General features: G+C 56.3%; 2 protein-coding genes, 1 non-coding gene and 1 pseudogene across 4 annotated transcripts in view; 1 reads left to right on the top strand and 3 right to left on the bottom strand.

Moving 5' to 3' along the window:
* Positions 1-865, bottom strand: part of GLB1 (galactosidase beta 1) — a 95682-nt gene extending 94817 nt beyond the window's left edge. The window contains exon 1 of the mRNA XM_045004503.1: positions 707-865. Within this exon, the coding sequence (XP_044860438.1) occupies positions 707-772 (66 nt within the window). The 5' untranslated portion in view covers positions 773-865. The remainder of the gene's footprint in view (positions 1-706) is intronic.
* A 1986-nt stretch (positions 866-2851) lies between these two features.
* On the bottom strand, positions 2852-2970 carry LOC123365445. Its single transcript, XR_006577587.1, has one exon. It is a non-coding gene; the product is annotated as a 5S ribosomal RNA (ribosomal RNA).
* Positions 2971-4724: 1754 nt separating this feature from the next.
* Positions 4725-4834, bottom strand: LOC123365503 (annotated as a pseudogene).
* A 2705-nt stretch (positions 4835-7539) lies between these two features.
* The window catches only part of LOC123364573 (cartilage associated protein), a 46490-nt gene continuing 38147 nt past the window's right edge, over positions 7540-15882 (top strand). Inside the window, exons 1-2 of one of the 2 annotated variants that reach the window (XM_045006806.1) lie at positions 7540-8148; positions 15729-15878. In XM_045006806.1, coding sequence (XP_044862741.1) covers positions 7672-8148; positions 15729-15878 — 627 coding nt within the window. In that variant the 5' untranslated portion in view covers positions 7540-7671. The remainder of the gene's footprint in view (positions 8149-15728; positions 15879-15882) is intronic. The other variant, XM_045006807.1, reaches the window with a different exon arrangement.

Below are 15882 nucleotides of genomic sequence, written 5' to 3'. Positions count from 1 at the left end.
CACACTCCTGGACGAGAAAGTTGCAGCGCTGTAAAGTGGCAGTGTAGACAAGGCCTAAGTAACCTGCATCTGTCCCATCCACCAAACTAGCTGAATAAAGGAACAGTAGGCTCCTGCAATCTCCACAGGCATCAGGCCCTTACTGGGCTTGAGGGGAGAGTTAGAGAGCCCCTTTCCACATCAGCACAGCTTGAGGAGCGGGAAGAGGCAGACACACCTGTCCTCAGAAAATACCGCTGAAAACACAGTCATGGCTGCCCCTAGACTACCCTGCTCCACATGCTTTGCACCCTGTACTCAGCCCACCCGATACAAAATTGAATCCGTGCTCAGAGGACAGCGCAGACAGCATGAGTGCTTGCCGTGCATCCAACTCATGCACGCCCACCTCCTGGCAGTCAGCCCTGAGGAGGGGGTGGGGGGAAACAACTGTACCGAGGCCCCAGCTCACCCCCCCTCCACGTTTGCAGTCTATGTAAATAAAATGAAATGGGAGGAGATGGGGCCCCAAAATTCCTCTCCAGTGAGTGCTTCACCCCCATGATCCCTGCACAGTCACTGACGCCCTTAGGGGAGCTCAGGGCCCGCAGGGATCCCTCCACCTGCCCCAGCGCAAGAGGACGCCGCGGGGCTATTGCCCATTTCCGCGTGAGCCCAGCCAGGGACGGGAGCCCCGAGCAGAGCAGCTCCCCGGGGAAACACTTACAGCGGCGCCGAGCCCCGCGGGAAGCAGCGCTACCAGCCCGGCCGCTCGGAGCAGGAGGCGAAGCATGGCCGGCAGGAGCTGCAGCACCGGCCCGAGCCGAGTCCCGTGACGCTGCGGAGTCAGCTGATGGCCCCGCGGCAGGGCAACGCCCCGGCCCCTGCGCACCGCTCGGGGCGGGCCCAGCCACGCCGCCCGCGCAGAGGCCGCGGTGGGAGCTGCAGCTACTTATCGCAGGGAGCGGGCAGGCGGGAGCAGCCCACAGACCCACGTTTCAAACAAAGGCCTCGACTCGCGTCCTTCCCGCCCCATGACCGGTATTGCTGAAGCCCTCCTCTTCCAGGCAAGACAGAAAGCAAAAGTAAGCAGAAAAGACGAATTGATTTTAAAAACTGACAGCAAATGGTACAACAGCCGGTAAACCCAGACCGTCTCCAGCCTCGGTAAGAAATGAAACAGAGACACTAGGCGACAATTCCAAACGCTAGAATATTCCTAACCAGGCTCCCATCCAAGTATTAACCAGGCCTGATACTGCTTTCCTTCTGAGCATCCACTGGACTACACCTCACTTAAGCCTAAAGTGACCATACGTACTGGTTTTACCAGTACAGTACTGGTTTTTTGAACGCTGGTCTGGTTAGTCATGAGATGTAACCAGTACAGTTTAGGACTACAAAATCAAAAATTGTTAATTTATCAAAAGATTGAGTACATCAAATCAATCCTTCATAAACCAGCCTAAATCAATTTTATTAATTTATCCTAGTTTTAGTTTTATTTTACATGACGGTTCTCGTCGTTGGATCTCGGCAATACTCAGCATTCAGCACACGCACTCTCACTATATTGTGGCCGCGGCGACTCTTCGATAATACTCCCGCGCATTACATACAGCCCGACCGTGGGAACTCGATGATGACGTCATCACACAGAGCCTACCAAAATCGACCAATTTTAAATGTCCTGGTTTTAAATTTGAAAAAAATGGTCACCTTACTTAAGCCTCCTCCCCACACGATGCACCACTGCCCCTGCTCCACAACCCACACACTCTATACTGAAACGGGAACCCCACAAACCCACCGCACCCACCCACGACACAAAACCCCGTGAACATCCTGACCAAGGCAGGCACGTGCCACCAGCCTCACACCCCTCGCACGCTTTGGGGGGATGCAAAGTCCAGGGCAGCCTGGAGGGTTAGTGGGGGGCCTAGCACTGGCAGCAGCAAGCGACTCGGCCTCAGCCACCCCTGCTCTGCCCCCACTCCACCCCTTACCGCATACTCCCCCCCCACCTCTTTCCAGCTTCCGTCCCCTCCCCCGAACAACACCCGGACCTGGTAGGGCGGAGTGGAGGGGGGTAGGTTGGGGCCCGGTCACTTGCTGCTGCTGGTGCCAGGCCCCCCACTAATTCCCCAGGCTGTCCTGGACCCTGCATCCCCGAGGCACAGGGCCCCCCCCAAAGCATGGGGCTTGGGGCAGTTGCCCCCGTCTGCACTACTTATAGGACGACTTTGCTTGGATCCATTCTAGGCACCATCAAAAACTATACAAACCTGGCACCCATGCCGACACCGCCACCGCCACGGCCTCCTCCTCAGGGGGATCAGCCCAGAGGAGACCAGCACCCAACTTCCCCCGAGGTGGGGACTGCTCCAGGCCTGCTGGCAGCCTTCCCGGGCAAAAGGGCCACCTTAGGGCAGCAGCCGCCTCTCTCTCCTCCCGCTTTTAAAGGGCCAGCTGCCAAGGAGGCACGCCGCCAAAGGGCTTCCCTAAAGCAGCCACCCCCAAAGGCCCGGGCTGCGCTTTGCGGCTTTCCTTTCGCCCAGCCTCCCGCTCCCGGCGGCGGAGCCGAAGCTGCTGGCAGGGAGCGCCAGCGCAGACATGTCTCGGGGCGCCTGCCGCCGCTTCGGCCACCTGCCCTCCCAGCCGCGCCTGCTGCCAACGGGGCAAGACCGCCGGCTGGGTTCCAAAACAAAAAAACCAAGCCCGCGCCACGGGGCCGGGTGCCCAAAGCCCAAGCCCTCCGCCTCGGGCGTGGTGGGCGAGGCGGCTACGGCCTGGGAGACCCTAGCGGAAGCAAGCCAGGACGAGGCGGCAAAAGGGTGTGCCCGAGGGAGACCTGCAGCCGGGCAGCGGCAAAAGCCTACAGCACCCAGTATTCCCAGGAGGTCTCCCATCCAAGTACTAACCAGGCCCGACCCTGCTTAGCTTCCGAGATCAGACGAGATCGGGCGTGTTCAGGGTGGTATGGCCGTAGACGCTGTTGCTAGCCGCTTTGCCTGCCTTTAAACAAGCCCGCCGACGAGCCCTGCTTCTTCACGGATATCCACTCCTAGTTCTGGCCCCTCCGGCACGGCACGGCCCTGCCCCGCCCCAACCAACACAGCCACGCGCCACCAGCCTCACACCCCTCCCTCGCCACACCAACGCTCCCGCCCCGACCCACGATCCGCAGACCCCAGCCCCTGGCCCGGACACACCACGCCTAACACTCCTCCCCACCCCTCACAAATACACCCCTCTCTCCCGCCCGCCACGCACTCTCTCCTGAACGCGGGACCCTCACAAACCCGCCGCACCCACCCACGACACAAAACCCCACGCACCACCACCCCCAGGCGCGGCGCGGCGCAACGCAACGCCCAGGACCCCGCTGCCCCACGCACACCCGCTGCCGCTCGCCCTTTGCTCACAGCTCCTGGCGCTCGCCGCACCTCACGCCTCCCTGGGGACGCCCTCCCGCACTTGGCCTGCCTTTTGCTCGCTCCGGGAAACCCGGGACGCGCCGCCCGGAGGCCTCGCCCGCGTCCTGCCCCGTCTCCCGCTTCGCAAGGCCCCGGGGGAGGCAGGATGGGACACCGACACCGACACCCGTAGGCGGTGAGTTATATGGGCCCGTGGTGCCTGTGCTCCACCAATATTCAGGAACACAGACCCAGCTCCACCAATGTTTGTGCTTATATTTTCAGAGCCATCCCGTCCATAGGATGGACCAGGGCAACCAACCTGGGCCCCACGCTTTGGGGGGACACAAAGTCCAGGGCAGCCTGGAGGGTTAGAGGGGGGCCTAGCACTGGCAGCAGCAAGCGACTCGGCCCCAGCCCACCTCTCCCCCCTCACCCCTGCTCTGCCCCCACTCCATCCCTTCCCCCATGCTCCCCCCCACCTCTTTCCAGCTTCCGTCCCCTCCCCGAACAACACCCGGACCTGGTAGGGCGGAGTGGAGGGGGGTAGGTTGGGGCCCGGTACCTTGCTGCTGCTGGTGCCAGGCCCCCCACTAATTCCCCAGGCTGTCCTGGACCCTGCATCCCTGAGGCACAGGGCCCCCCCCAAAGCATGGGGCTTGGGGCAGTTGCCCCCGTCTGCACTACGTATGGGACGACTTTGCTTGGATCCATTCTAGGCACCATCAAAAACTATACAAACCTGGCACCCATGCCGACACCGCCACCGCCACGGCCTCCTCCTCAGGGGGATCAGCCCAGAGGAGACCAGCACCCAACTTCCCCCGAGGTGGGGACTGCTCCAGGCCCGCTGGCAGCCTTCCCGGGCAAAAGGGCCACCTTAGGGCAGCAGCCGCCTCTCTCTCCTCCCGCTTTTAAAGGGCCGGCTGCCAAGGAGGCACGCCGCCAAAGGGCTTCCCTAAAGCAGCCACCCCCAAAGGCCCGGGCTGCGCTTTGCGGCTTTCCTTTCGCCCAGCCTCCCGCTCCCGGCGGCGGAGCCGAAGCGGCTGGCAGGGAGCGCCAGCGCAGACATGTCTCGGGGCGCCTGCCGCCGCTTCGGCCACCTGCCCTCCCAGCCGCGCCTGCTGCCAACGGGGCAAGACCGCCGGCTGGGTTCCAAAACAAAAAAACCAAGCCCGCGCCACGGGGCTGGGTGCCCAAAGCCCAAGCCCTCCGCCTCGGGCGCGGTGGGCGAGGCGGCTACGGCCTGGGAGACCCTAGCGGAAGCAAGCCAGGACGAGGCGGCAAAAGGGTGTGCCCGAGGGAGACCTGCAGCCGGGCAGCGGCAAAAGCCTACAACACCCAGTATGTCTCCCATCCAAGTACTAACCAGGCCCGACCCTGCTTAGCTTCCGAGATCAGACGAGATCGGGCGTGTTCAGGGTGGTATGGCCGTAGACGCTGTTGCTGGCCGCTTTGCCTGCCTTTAAACAAGCCCGCCGACGAGCCCTGCTTCTTCACAGATATCCACTCCTAGTTCTGGCCCCTCCGGCACGGCCCTGCCCTACCCCGCCCCAACCAACACAGCCACGCGCCACCAGCCTCACACCCCTCCCTCGCCACACCAACGCTCCCGCCCCGACCCACGATCCGCAGACCCCCGCCCCTGGCCCGCACACACCACGCCTAACACTCCTCCCCACCCCTCACAAATACACCCCTCTCCCCCGCCCGCCACGCACTCTCTCCTGAACGCGGGACCCTCACAAACCCGCCGCACCCACCCACGACACAAAACCCCACGCACCACCACTCCTAGGCGCGCCACACCGCAGTGCAACGCAACGCAACGCCCAGTACCCCGCTGCCCCATGCACACCCGCTGCCGCTCGCCCTTTGCTCACAGCTCCTGGCGCTCGCCACACCTCACGCCTCATATCCAGTCCTGTCCCCTCCGGCCCAGCCCCGCCCTGCCCCGCCCTAAGCAACACAGGCAGGCGCCACCAGCCTCACACCCCTGCCTGGCCACACCAATGCTCCCGCCCCAACCCACGATCCGCAGATGCAGGATGGGACACCCACACTGCCACTGTGCCAGAGGCACACTGGCTAACCTATCCTTTGGTGCCAGAATGCTCCTTCCCCCCTGGATGAGCCCATGCCACACCACACATCTCCCCCTGACCAGGCTCCCAGCTTCCTATGGCCAGAACCTCCTCTGTCCCACCATGCCCAGCAGCCCCCTAGATGCCCTCTGTGACGTTATTGATATTATCTGAGACCATGTAGAACATGGTTGCAACCAAGGTCCTGTAGTTGCACCAAATCTTATGTTAAGGGGGTCATATAAGCAGTCTAAGACCAGATTATGGGTTGCTGGTTATGATTACGCTGTCTGTATGCATGTGTCATTTTGTAGCTGAAGTTATGAATATTGGCTCTATACTGTCTGTACTTGAAACTTATGCTATGCTTCTGAGAGACATCCCAGATAAGTTAGTGTTAGCTCTGTCTAGCCTGCTTCATGGCCCATTAAGGACCATCAGCTATACTACTGATCCATTGAGAGAAGTTATAGATACGCCTTGTAACTCAGCAAAGTATGCAGGAACTTGCCCATGTGACTCCAAACTCCATTTTGCTGTAATTTTCCACAGTAAGGACAAAGAGGTTCTTACACCTGGAAAAGACTATGAAAGGCTGATGCCTCATCTCCATCTGTTCTTCAGTCCTGCTTCTTACCTCTGGAGGGATTTTGCTACAAACTGAAGCTCTGAACAAAGGACTGAATGACCCATCCCAGCGGAGGATGTACTCCACAGACTTGATTTGAACCTGCAGTTTACTCCATCACTGCTACATGCCTGAACTAAGAACTTTGCCATTACTGTATGTAATTGATTAAATTTAACCAATTCTAGCTCTCATCTATATCTTTTTCCTTTTATGAATAAACCTTTAGATTTTAGATTCTAAAGGATTGGCAACAGCATGATTTGTGGGTAAGATCTGATTTGTATATTGACCTGGGTCTGGGGCATGATTCTTTGGGATTGAGAGAACCTTTTTCTTTTATTGGGGTGTTGGTTTTCATAACCATTCATCCCCAGGACGAGTGACATTGGTGGTGATACTGGGAAACTGGAGTGTCTAAGGGAATTGCTTGTGTGACTTGTGGTTAGCCAGTGGGGTGAGACCAAAGTCCTCTTTGGCTGGTTTGGTTTGCCTTAGAGGTGGAAAAACCCCAGCCTTGGGCTGTAACTGCCCTGTTTTAAGCGATTTGTCCTGAACTGGCACTCTCAGTTGGGTCCCACCAGAACCGCATTGTCACACCCTCACAAATGCACAGCACTCTGCACAACACCACCCCTACCCAGCGTGCCCACAGCCCCACCACAACTGCCCAGCACTCCCCAAAAGAACACCGCTCTCTAGTGCCCCAAGACACAGAGATCTTCCCCACTCCCTCACAGCCCAGCACCTCCCCCCATTCTCAGAGACCCATTCCCCCATGCCCTGCCTGACAGCCACAACTGTGTCTGCAGGTTTGAGCCAGTAGCACAGCCAGTGCTGGTCCCAGGGTCAATTGATCCAGCCCATTGGGAGTGGCCCAGTCAGACAGGCTAGGATCTGCCTGGGCCAGGCTCCCTGAAGATGCAATTGCCTGGAGAGGCCCAGCCATCGCGCCCCCCCGCCCCCAAGCCCAGACCCCCGGCTCCCACGTGGCTGAGACTGGCCAGGCTTCTGCACCAGTCCCAGGCAGCTCAGCTCTGAGGAGACAGCAGGTGTTGCCCCCCCAGTTGGTAGGAAGCAGAGACTGCCCAGAGCGAGAGGTTCACTGGGGTCCAGCCAGGGGGGCAGAGAGGAGCAGGGGGGTGTGGGCCAGGCTGAGAGGAGCAAGTGGGCGGGGAGCCAGCAGGGTCTCAGGGCACAGTGCAAGTGGAGCAGGCCAGGGCCCCTTCTGAGCATAGGCCGGGCTCCATGGAGCCACTGTAAACCTGGCACTGCCTGGGGTGTCTCTTGGCGTGTAGGCGCAGCAGTGAGGCTGCCTGACAGTTCCCCTCCCTTCTTATATTTGGCTCTGACACCTCATGTGCTGGGCGGGCAGGCGCAGTGCTTCTTTCCCCGCCCCTGCTGCATGCCGGCTTGGGGCCCGTCTCCCCTCCCCCCGTGCAAAGGGGGCGGCAGGCCCATTGTCCATTTTCCCTAGGGCCGCCTCGCCCGCTCGTCGTGCTTCCGCCGGGCTGGTAGCTGTCCCGCGGGGCCGGGGCCGGGAGCAGCGCTGGCGGCGGGCAGGATGGGCTGCGAGCGGCCGGGAGCTATGGGGCTGGGGCTGCTGCTGCTGCTGGCGCTGGCCGGGGCGCGGGCGCAGTACGAGCGCTACAGCTTCAAGAGCTTCCCCCGGGACGAGCTGATGCCGCTGGAGTCCGCCTATCGCTACGGCCTGGACCAGTACAGCAGCGAGAACTGGCCCGAGAGCGTCAGCTACCTGGAGGTGAGCATGCGGCTGCACCGCCTGCTGCGGGACAGCGAGGCCTTCTGCCACCTCAACTGCAGCGCTGCCCGCCTGCCGCCGCCGCCGCGCGGCTCCCCGGCCCGCTTCGCCGGCTTCCCGGAGCTGCGCCTCTTCGCGGACGTGCTGCAGCGGGCGCAGTGCCTCAAGCGCTGCAAGCAGGGGCTGCCCGCCTTCCGCCAGTCCCAGCCCAGCCGCGAGGTGCTCGACGAGTTCCAGAGGCGAGAGCCCTACAAGTTCCTGCAGTACGCCTACTACAAGGTGAGGCCGCCCCGCGGCTCCCCCAGCGCCCCACTGCCTTACATATCCCCCCCAGCGCCCCACTGCCCTGTCATACACCCAGTGCCCCGCTGCCTTACATATCCCCCCCCAGCGCCCCACTGCCCTGTCATACACCCAGTGCCCCGCTGCCTTACATATCCCCCCCAGCGCCCCACTGCCCTGTCATACACCCAGCGCCCCACTGCCTTACATATCCCCCCCAGCGCCCCACTGCCCTGTCATACACCCAGTGCCCCACTGCCTTACATATCCCCCCCAGCGCCCCACTGCCCTGTCATACACCCAGTGCCCCACTGCCTTACATATCCCCCCCAGCGCCCCACTGCCCTGTCATACACCCAGTGCCCCACTGCCTTACATATCCCCCCCCCCGCGCCCCTTTGCCCTGTCATACACCCAGTGCCCCACTGCCTTACATATCCCCCCCCCCAGCGCCCCACTGCCCTGTCATACACCCAGTGCCCCACTGCCTTACATATCCCCCCCCCGGCGCCCCACGGCCCTGTCATACACCCCGGGCCCCACTGCCTTACATATCCCCCCCCCCCAGCGCCCCACTGCCGTTTCATACACCCTGGGCCCCGCTGCCTTACATATCCCCCCCCAGCGCCCCACTGCCCTGTCATACACCCAGTGCCCCACTGCCTTACATATCCCCCCCAGGGCCCCACTGCCCTGTCATACACCCAGTGCCCCACTGCCTTACATATCCCCCCCCCCCCCCCGGCGCCCCACTGCCCTGTCATACACCCAGTGCCCCGCTGCCTTACATATCCCCCCCCCCGGCGCCCCACTGCCCTGTCATACACCCAGTGCCCCACTGCCTTACATATCCCCCCCCCAGCGCCCCACTGCCCTGTCCAGGGGCGGCTCTAGCAATTTCGCCGCCCCAAGCACGGCGGCACGCCGCGGGGGTCGCTCTGGCGGTCGCCAGTCCCGTGGCTCCGGTGGACCTCCCGCAGATGTGCCTGCGGAGGGTCCGCTGGTCCCGCAGCTCCAGTGGAGCATCCGCAGGCACGCCTGCGCGGGAGGTCCACCGGAGCCGCCTGCCGCCCTCCCGGCGACTGGCAGAGCGCCCCCCGCGGCATGCCGCCCCAAGCACGCACTTGGCATGCTGGGGCCTGGAGCCGGCCCTGGCCTTATCATACACCCAGTGCCCCACTGCCTTACCGTACCCCCATAGTGCCAACTGCCCTGTCATAAACCCAGTGCCCCACTGCCCCCCCACTGCCCCCCCACTGCCCTGTCATACACCCAGTGCCCCACTGCCCCCCCACTGCCCTGTCATACACCCAGTGCCCCACTGCCCCCTCAGTGTTCCACTGCCTTACCGTACCCCATAGTGCCCACTGCCCTGTCATACACCCACTGCCCCCCCAGTGCTCCACTGCCTTACCGTACCCCATAGTGCCCACTGCCCTGTCATACACCCAGTGCCCCACTGCCTTACCATATCCTCCCCAGTTCCCCACTGCCCTGTCATACACCCAGTGTCCCAGTGCCCCACTGTCTTACCATATCTCCCCATAGTGCCAACTGTCCTATCATACACCCAGTGCCCCACTGCCTTACCATATCCCCCCCACTGCCCTGTCATACACCCAGTGCTCCACTGCCTTACCGTACCCCCACAGTGCCAACTGCCTTACCATACCCCATAGTGCCCACTGCCCTGTCATACACCCAGTGCCCCACTGCCTTACCGTGCCCACTGCCCTGTCATATACCCAGTGCCCCACTGCCCTGTCATACACCCAGTGCCTCACTGCCTTACCGTGCCCACTGCCCTGTCATACATCCAGTGCCCCACTGCCTTACCAAACCACATAGTGCCCACTGCCCTGTCATATTCCCTATGCCCCACTGCCCCCCAGTGTCCCACTGCCTTAGCATACCGCATAGTGCCCCCTGCCCTGCCATACACCCAGTGCCCCACTGCCTTACCATGCCCCATAGTGCCCACTGCCCTGTCATACACCCACTGCCCTGCAGTGCCCCACTGCCCTGTCATACACCCAGTGCCCCACTGCCCTATCATACACCCAGTGCCCCACTGCTCCCCAGTGTAATACTGCCTTACCATACTCCATAGTGCCCCACTGCCCTGTCATATACCCAGTGTCCCATTGCCCTAGTATAAACCCAGCGACCCACTGCCAATCAATGCCCCAGCATACACACAATGCCCCACACACTTTCTGCCCCCATTACATCCCTGTGCACCCATAGTGCCCACTGCCCTATCATACACCCACCATCCCCATTGCACCTCCATGGCCCCTCCTTGCCCCCACACCTGCTGCCCCATGACACTCCAGTGTTCTCTCTGCCCCTCACTGCCCCATTACACAGCCAGTGTCCCAACATACTTACTGCCCACTCTGCCCCATCACACATACTGTGCCCCCACCTGAGTGCCCATTTCACCCATGGTGCCTCCACTGCCCCGTACCCCTCACAGACCCACTAACCCCCATGACCACTGCTCCATCATATTTTTACAGGGCCGGCTCCAGGCACCAGCATTCCAAGCTGGTGCTTGGGGCAGCATTCTGCAAGGGGCGGCAGTCCCTGTTGTTTTGCCCCCAAGCAGCGCGCAGAATTGCCGCCGCTGACGGCGGGGGCAGTCCGTGCGCCCTTAGGGCGGCAGGTGCGTTTCCGTGGTGGCAGCAATTCGACGGCAGCTTCTATGTTTAGCTGTCCACGGCGGCTAAACATAGAAGCTGCCACCAAATTGCTGCCGCGGAAATGCGCCTGCCACCCTAAGGGCGCATGGACTGCCCGCCCCCACACCTGCGGCGGCAATTCGGCGCGCTGATTGGGGTGGCGAAAACCGTAGAGCCGGCCCTGTATTTTTAGTGCTACTCACCACCTTATCATACTGCCACAATACACCCACCATGCTCGCTGCTGTCATGCACTCACCACCCGATCACTAGTGTCTCCACTGCCTCTACCCCACCCTACTTTGTGCCCATTGCCTCCCCCACCTTGTCATACACCCCAGTGCTTCCTGGCCCTGCACCCCGCTACCTCCCCTTTCCCTATACCATAGTCTCATTTTGCAGTGTAATGTCTTTTACACCCTCCTCCACACACACACTGTCTGCTTGCACTCACATCCCTCCCTGGCCATTTCCTATCTCATGTACTCCACTCTGTATTTCAGTGTAATACTGCACCTGCCCCCCATATGTTCCCTCTCCCAGGATGTCCAACCACCTCAGCGCACACTTCAGTGTGCCCCTGCATGCACACCCCCACACACCTCTCCTTATACTTGGGTTGCTTCCTCCCTATTGCCTGTCCCCCTCACCCAATCACCTTCTTCAAGGTAATAGTGCATCCCCTGCCCATTATCTCCCCTCATATATCCTACTACTGGATTCTTGTACACCCCATGCCTAAGATGTGTACCCACTATCCTACCAATTACACCCCAACCTCAGCCAACTACCTTTGCCAGGACATCCCATCCTACAGTCTATTGCATTATCTTATTCTTCGCTGCCTTCACCCGGGCCATCCCACTCCAATTTGCACTGCCTCCCCCAGGCCAACTGAACTTCAAATAACCTAGTCTACTCTCTCATACATTCCCCCCCTCCCCATTTCAGATTATCCCACCCAGTCCCCACAGTTCTCTTCTCCCACAGGCATGGGCGGCTCTAGACATTTCGCCGCCCCAAGCGCGGCGGCATGCCGCGGGGGGGCGCTCTGCCGGTCGCCGGTCCCGCGGCTCCGGTGGACCTCCCGCAGGCGTGCCTGCGGAGGGTCCGCTGGTCCCATGGTCCACCGGCCCCGCGGGACCAGCGGACCCTCCGCAGGCATACCACCGAAGACTGGCTGCCTGCCGCCCTCCCGGCACCCGGCAGAGCGCCCCCCGTGGCATGCTGCCCCAAGCACGCGCTTGGCGTGCTGGGGCCTGGAGCTGCCCCTGCCCACAGGTTATCCTGCTCCATTTTTCACTGTCTCACCTACATGTTCTCTCTCCACTGGCTCCCCTAGGCCATCCCACCCCTTGCCCCCACTCTGACTTCCCTGTGCCATCTCACCCCCAGATCCTGTAGCCCACTCCTCCCATATGCTCCCATCTCATGCCCCTATAATATAATGCAGCTCTGATCACAACCCCATATTTTCTCACTCTTCCCAAAAATCATCCCACCTACTTGCCTGAATTACACCACTCAGCCCTTCTCTCACCAACTGCCTTACTCCTGCTGGAATTCTGCACCACTGCACAATGCAGAATTTGCACAGAATTCATGTTCCTCACAGAATTTTATTTTTTCATGGAGAATTTTTTATTTCCCTTACCCCCTTGGGCATCCCTGTCCCCGCCGCTCCTCAACCCAAGCTAGGCAGCACAGCAGGCCCAAGGCAGGGCAGGGGGAATGGCTTTCCAAGCTCTCATTCTCTTGGCTGAATACAGCGAGAGCCAGGACGCTCTCATTCTGCCCTGTGCTGGGCAAGATGCAGCCATTTCACATTTCCTATTTCAAGGAAACAGGACAACAATATAAAAAAGAAGAGGAACTTATTTTTCAGAGACATCACCCTGTAATGTTTTATTCAGCAGGGTCACTTGTATTACATGATATGATTTTATTTTTTTTTGGTGGTTGCTGCTTGAAAGCATATTCTTTATCTGATAAAGTGCTTTTTAGGCTTCTGCTGCATGGGAAATTTCTACCATTTACACCAACATAACACCCTGTGTGCACACTCTTATTCCATTATAAGAGTGGCTTCTTCTAGTATAAGCTAAACCCCTTGTGAAGTAACATAACCTAAACCAGAAATCTTCCCAGTTGTCATGAAATAAACTGGAAAAAAACAAAACACTTATGCCAGAATAAGAGTGTTCACACGGGGGTGGAGAGTTATTTCGACATAACTAGGTTGATTTAAATTCACACCTAATACAAACAAACAAAAATTCCCATGTAGATAAGTAACTCCGTATTAGATACAAGTTGCAGGACATGAGGTACCAAACACATCTCTTTAAAAATGAATGGGCAGTAACTCTACCCTCAACTCATATTCACTCTCCTAATTCCCAAACCAATATATACCTGACCATACCAGCCCTAATTTATCCTCCCATCCCCACCATCTGTTCCCTTTACAGAGCATGCAGTCTTTACAAAGTACTTATGATCACGGTAGCAAGCATGCCGGATACATAAAATGTTTATGCGTAAAGTATTCAGTAAATTACTAGCGAACACAACAGTGCCTTAACTCAAGCAACAGCATAAGTATATGAGATCATTTGCAGAATATATTATAATTTGCAATTTGATTCAGTCATCAAATTTAAGAGTTTACGTGGCTTCTGCATTCTAGGTATCGTGCAGCTATAAATCACTGCAGGCCCCACAAACCGTTTCTTGGCTGATGGGTTTTGTTAAGGAAGGAATGTTTGTCATTTATTTTCTCGATAACACCACTGTCAGGGGAAACTTTGGATGAAATTTTTCAAGTGACTTAGTATTTACTCATGTGAGTGTAGAAGAAAAACTTTGCCACGTCTCAGATCCTGGGAGCAGATATTCTTATTCCTGCATTTGCTTCTTTGAAGGTCAGGTTTGTCTTTCTCATTTCTGCTGAGTTTACTTTCTTCAATATGTATACAACTCTTTTTTTTTTAATGTAACACACAGAGATTACAAATAAATCATGGACTAAGCAAAAGAGAAATAAATATCAGCCAAACCAGCAAACAGGTTTGAAGAGTAAAGCACAAGACAGGAAGCAGAACTGGACAGCTGACGAAAGTGCAGCTGCATTTATTCTTGGTCTTTGCTATGTCTGGCCTGATTACACATATAATATGTGGAGAAGGCCAGTAAATGCTATTGGCAACATTACAGCTCCTTGACAGTTATAGCTTCACAGCAGCCAAACTATACTTAAGGGTGGGATTGGCAATTTTGTGCCCTTTCTCCTCTTGATTTAGCCAGTGGGAATGAAATTTTTCCTTCTATAAGCAAAATGTTGGGGGTTTGTGCATGTTTGTTTTGGGTTTTTTGTTCATAAGTATCTTTGCATAAGCTACTTCAGACATTGTGAAGAGCACACTGGATTGTGTTGGCCAGAATCTTAGCTTATCATAGCATGGGGAGAAAATGATTTAGCACTTCCAGAAATGTCAGATGGTTCCCTTCCCCTCCCCCCTGCTGCTCCCTCCCCCTCCAGCTAAGTTGGCATGTAAATAGTTCTGGGTACCAAATGCATACTTTACTAAATATCTCTAATGTGGCTCAAAGAGACAATGTCAGTTTGAAATCAGGTCAATTAAATAAATGACCAGGTAGCGTATTGGCCTATCTGTCCACTACCCAATTGTTGTGGTTTTATAACAGCATTTTCCCAGGTGTTTTTATATATATATATATTTGTCCCCTGTTGCTGTGTGAATGATTACATAAACAGCAGAGGAAGCTGGCAGACAGCCCAATTCATCAGCCATTTATGCACAAAAGTGGTGCAGGATTGGGCAAAGGAAACTGTAAATGTTGTGCATTGACCATTATATGAATTGGGAAGGAAAAAAAATAAAAATTACTGGTCTCTTTGATTTATAATAATCATACCTGCTATTTGTAACAATAGGTGGTAAACATTAAGACAAAATGAACAGTTCAGAACTGTGTAGGTAGCAGTAAAACTAACCAGGATCATGTCAATTTTACTCTGCTGATGCTTAGGAATGCTTTTGAGTAGCAGAACAGACCCACTGGAGCTGTGACCTCACTAATTGCCCTCCTTTCCCACCACTATCTTTTGTTCTCTGCATAGTGGGTGTCTGATAAAATTATTCATGTCCCAAAATGTAGCACGTTACTGCAGTTTTTTTAGATTGTAAAGCCCTTAGCTCTCAAACAGTGGGTTTTGTTTTTTTCTGGGTCTTGTACAGTAGACTGTGGAGCAGATTATCAGTGGGTTAAGAAATAAAAAGTAAGACACCAGAGCAAATGTAATACAGTACTTGAATTACAAAATGGCATCCAGAAATCTAACGATCTGCAGTACGTGGCTTTTAGGCAGTCAAACAGTGGAGTGATTTATTGTAATTGAGCAATATAGTATGTCCTAGTGCCTTGTAACACTTAGAGTGTGAATTCATGGTAAATACACTTTTTTTTTCCTGCAGTTTATGCCAGGAATCAATCACTTTTTTAAATTTAATAGTGTAACTCCACACCACATAGTTTTGTTGAAAAAGAACATTGGGGACGATTCCTCTTCAGACCTGCAAAGAAAATGTTTAATGTGTGTTTTATTCTGCTTATTTCAGAGTTGAATTCAGTTCTTTTTCTTTAAATAAATAAATCTTTTCGTTCGATGTTCACCACTAAATCTACCCTCTGGTTCTCGTAGCCAGACAGTTATATGAACTTGCTGTAGTGAAAAGTCTTCAGAGGTCATTCATTGATTCTATAAAGTGGAAATAAATGTGTACAATGAGATGGAAGGAAAGTTTGCTGGCAAAAATCAGATAATGGAAAAGCTGCTTTTTTAAAGTTAAGTGTATTCTCCCTGTTTAGGCTAATAACTTTCCAAAAGCCATTGCAGCAGCTCATACGTTTCTGCTGAAGCACCCAAATGACGAGATGATGCAGAGGAATATGGCTTATTACAAGAGCATGCCTGATGCCGAGGAGTATATTAAAGACTTGGAGACAAAGCCATATGAGGTAA

Source organism: Mauremys mutica, chromosome 2, assembly GCF_020497125.1.
Source record: "Mauremys mutica isolate MM-2020 ecotype Southern chromosome 2, ASM2049712v1, whole genome shotgun sequence".
NCBI lineage: Eukaryota > Metazoa > Chordata > Testudines > Geoemydidae > Mauremys > Mauremys mutica.
The sequence above is the reverse complement of the archived record's forward strand: the minus strand, read 5'-3'. Positions and strand labels throughout refer to the sequence as shown.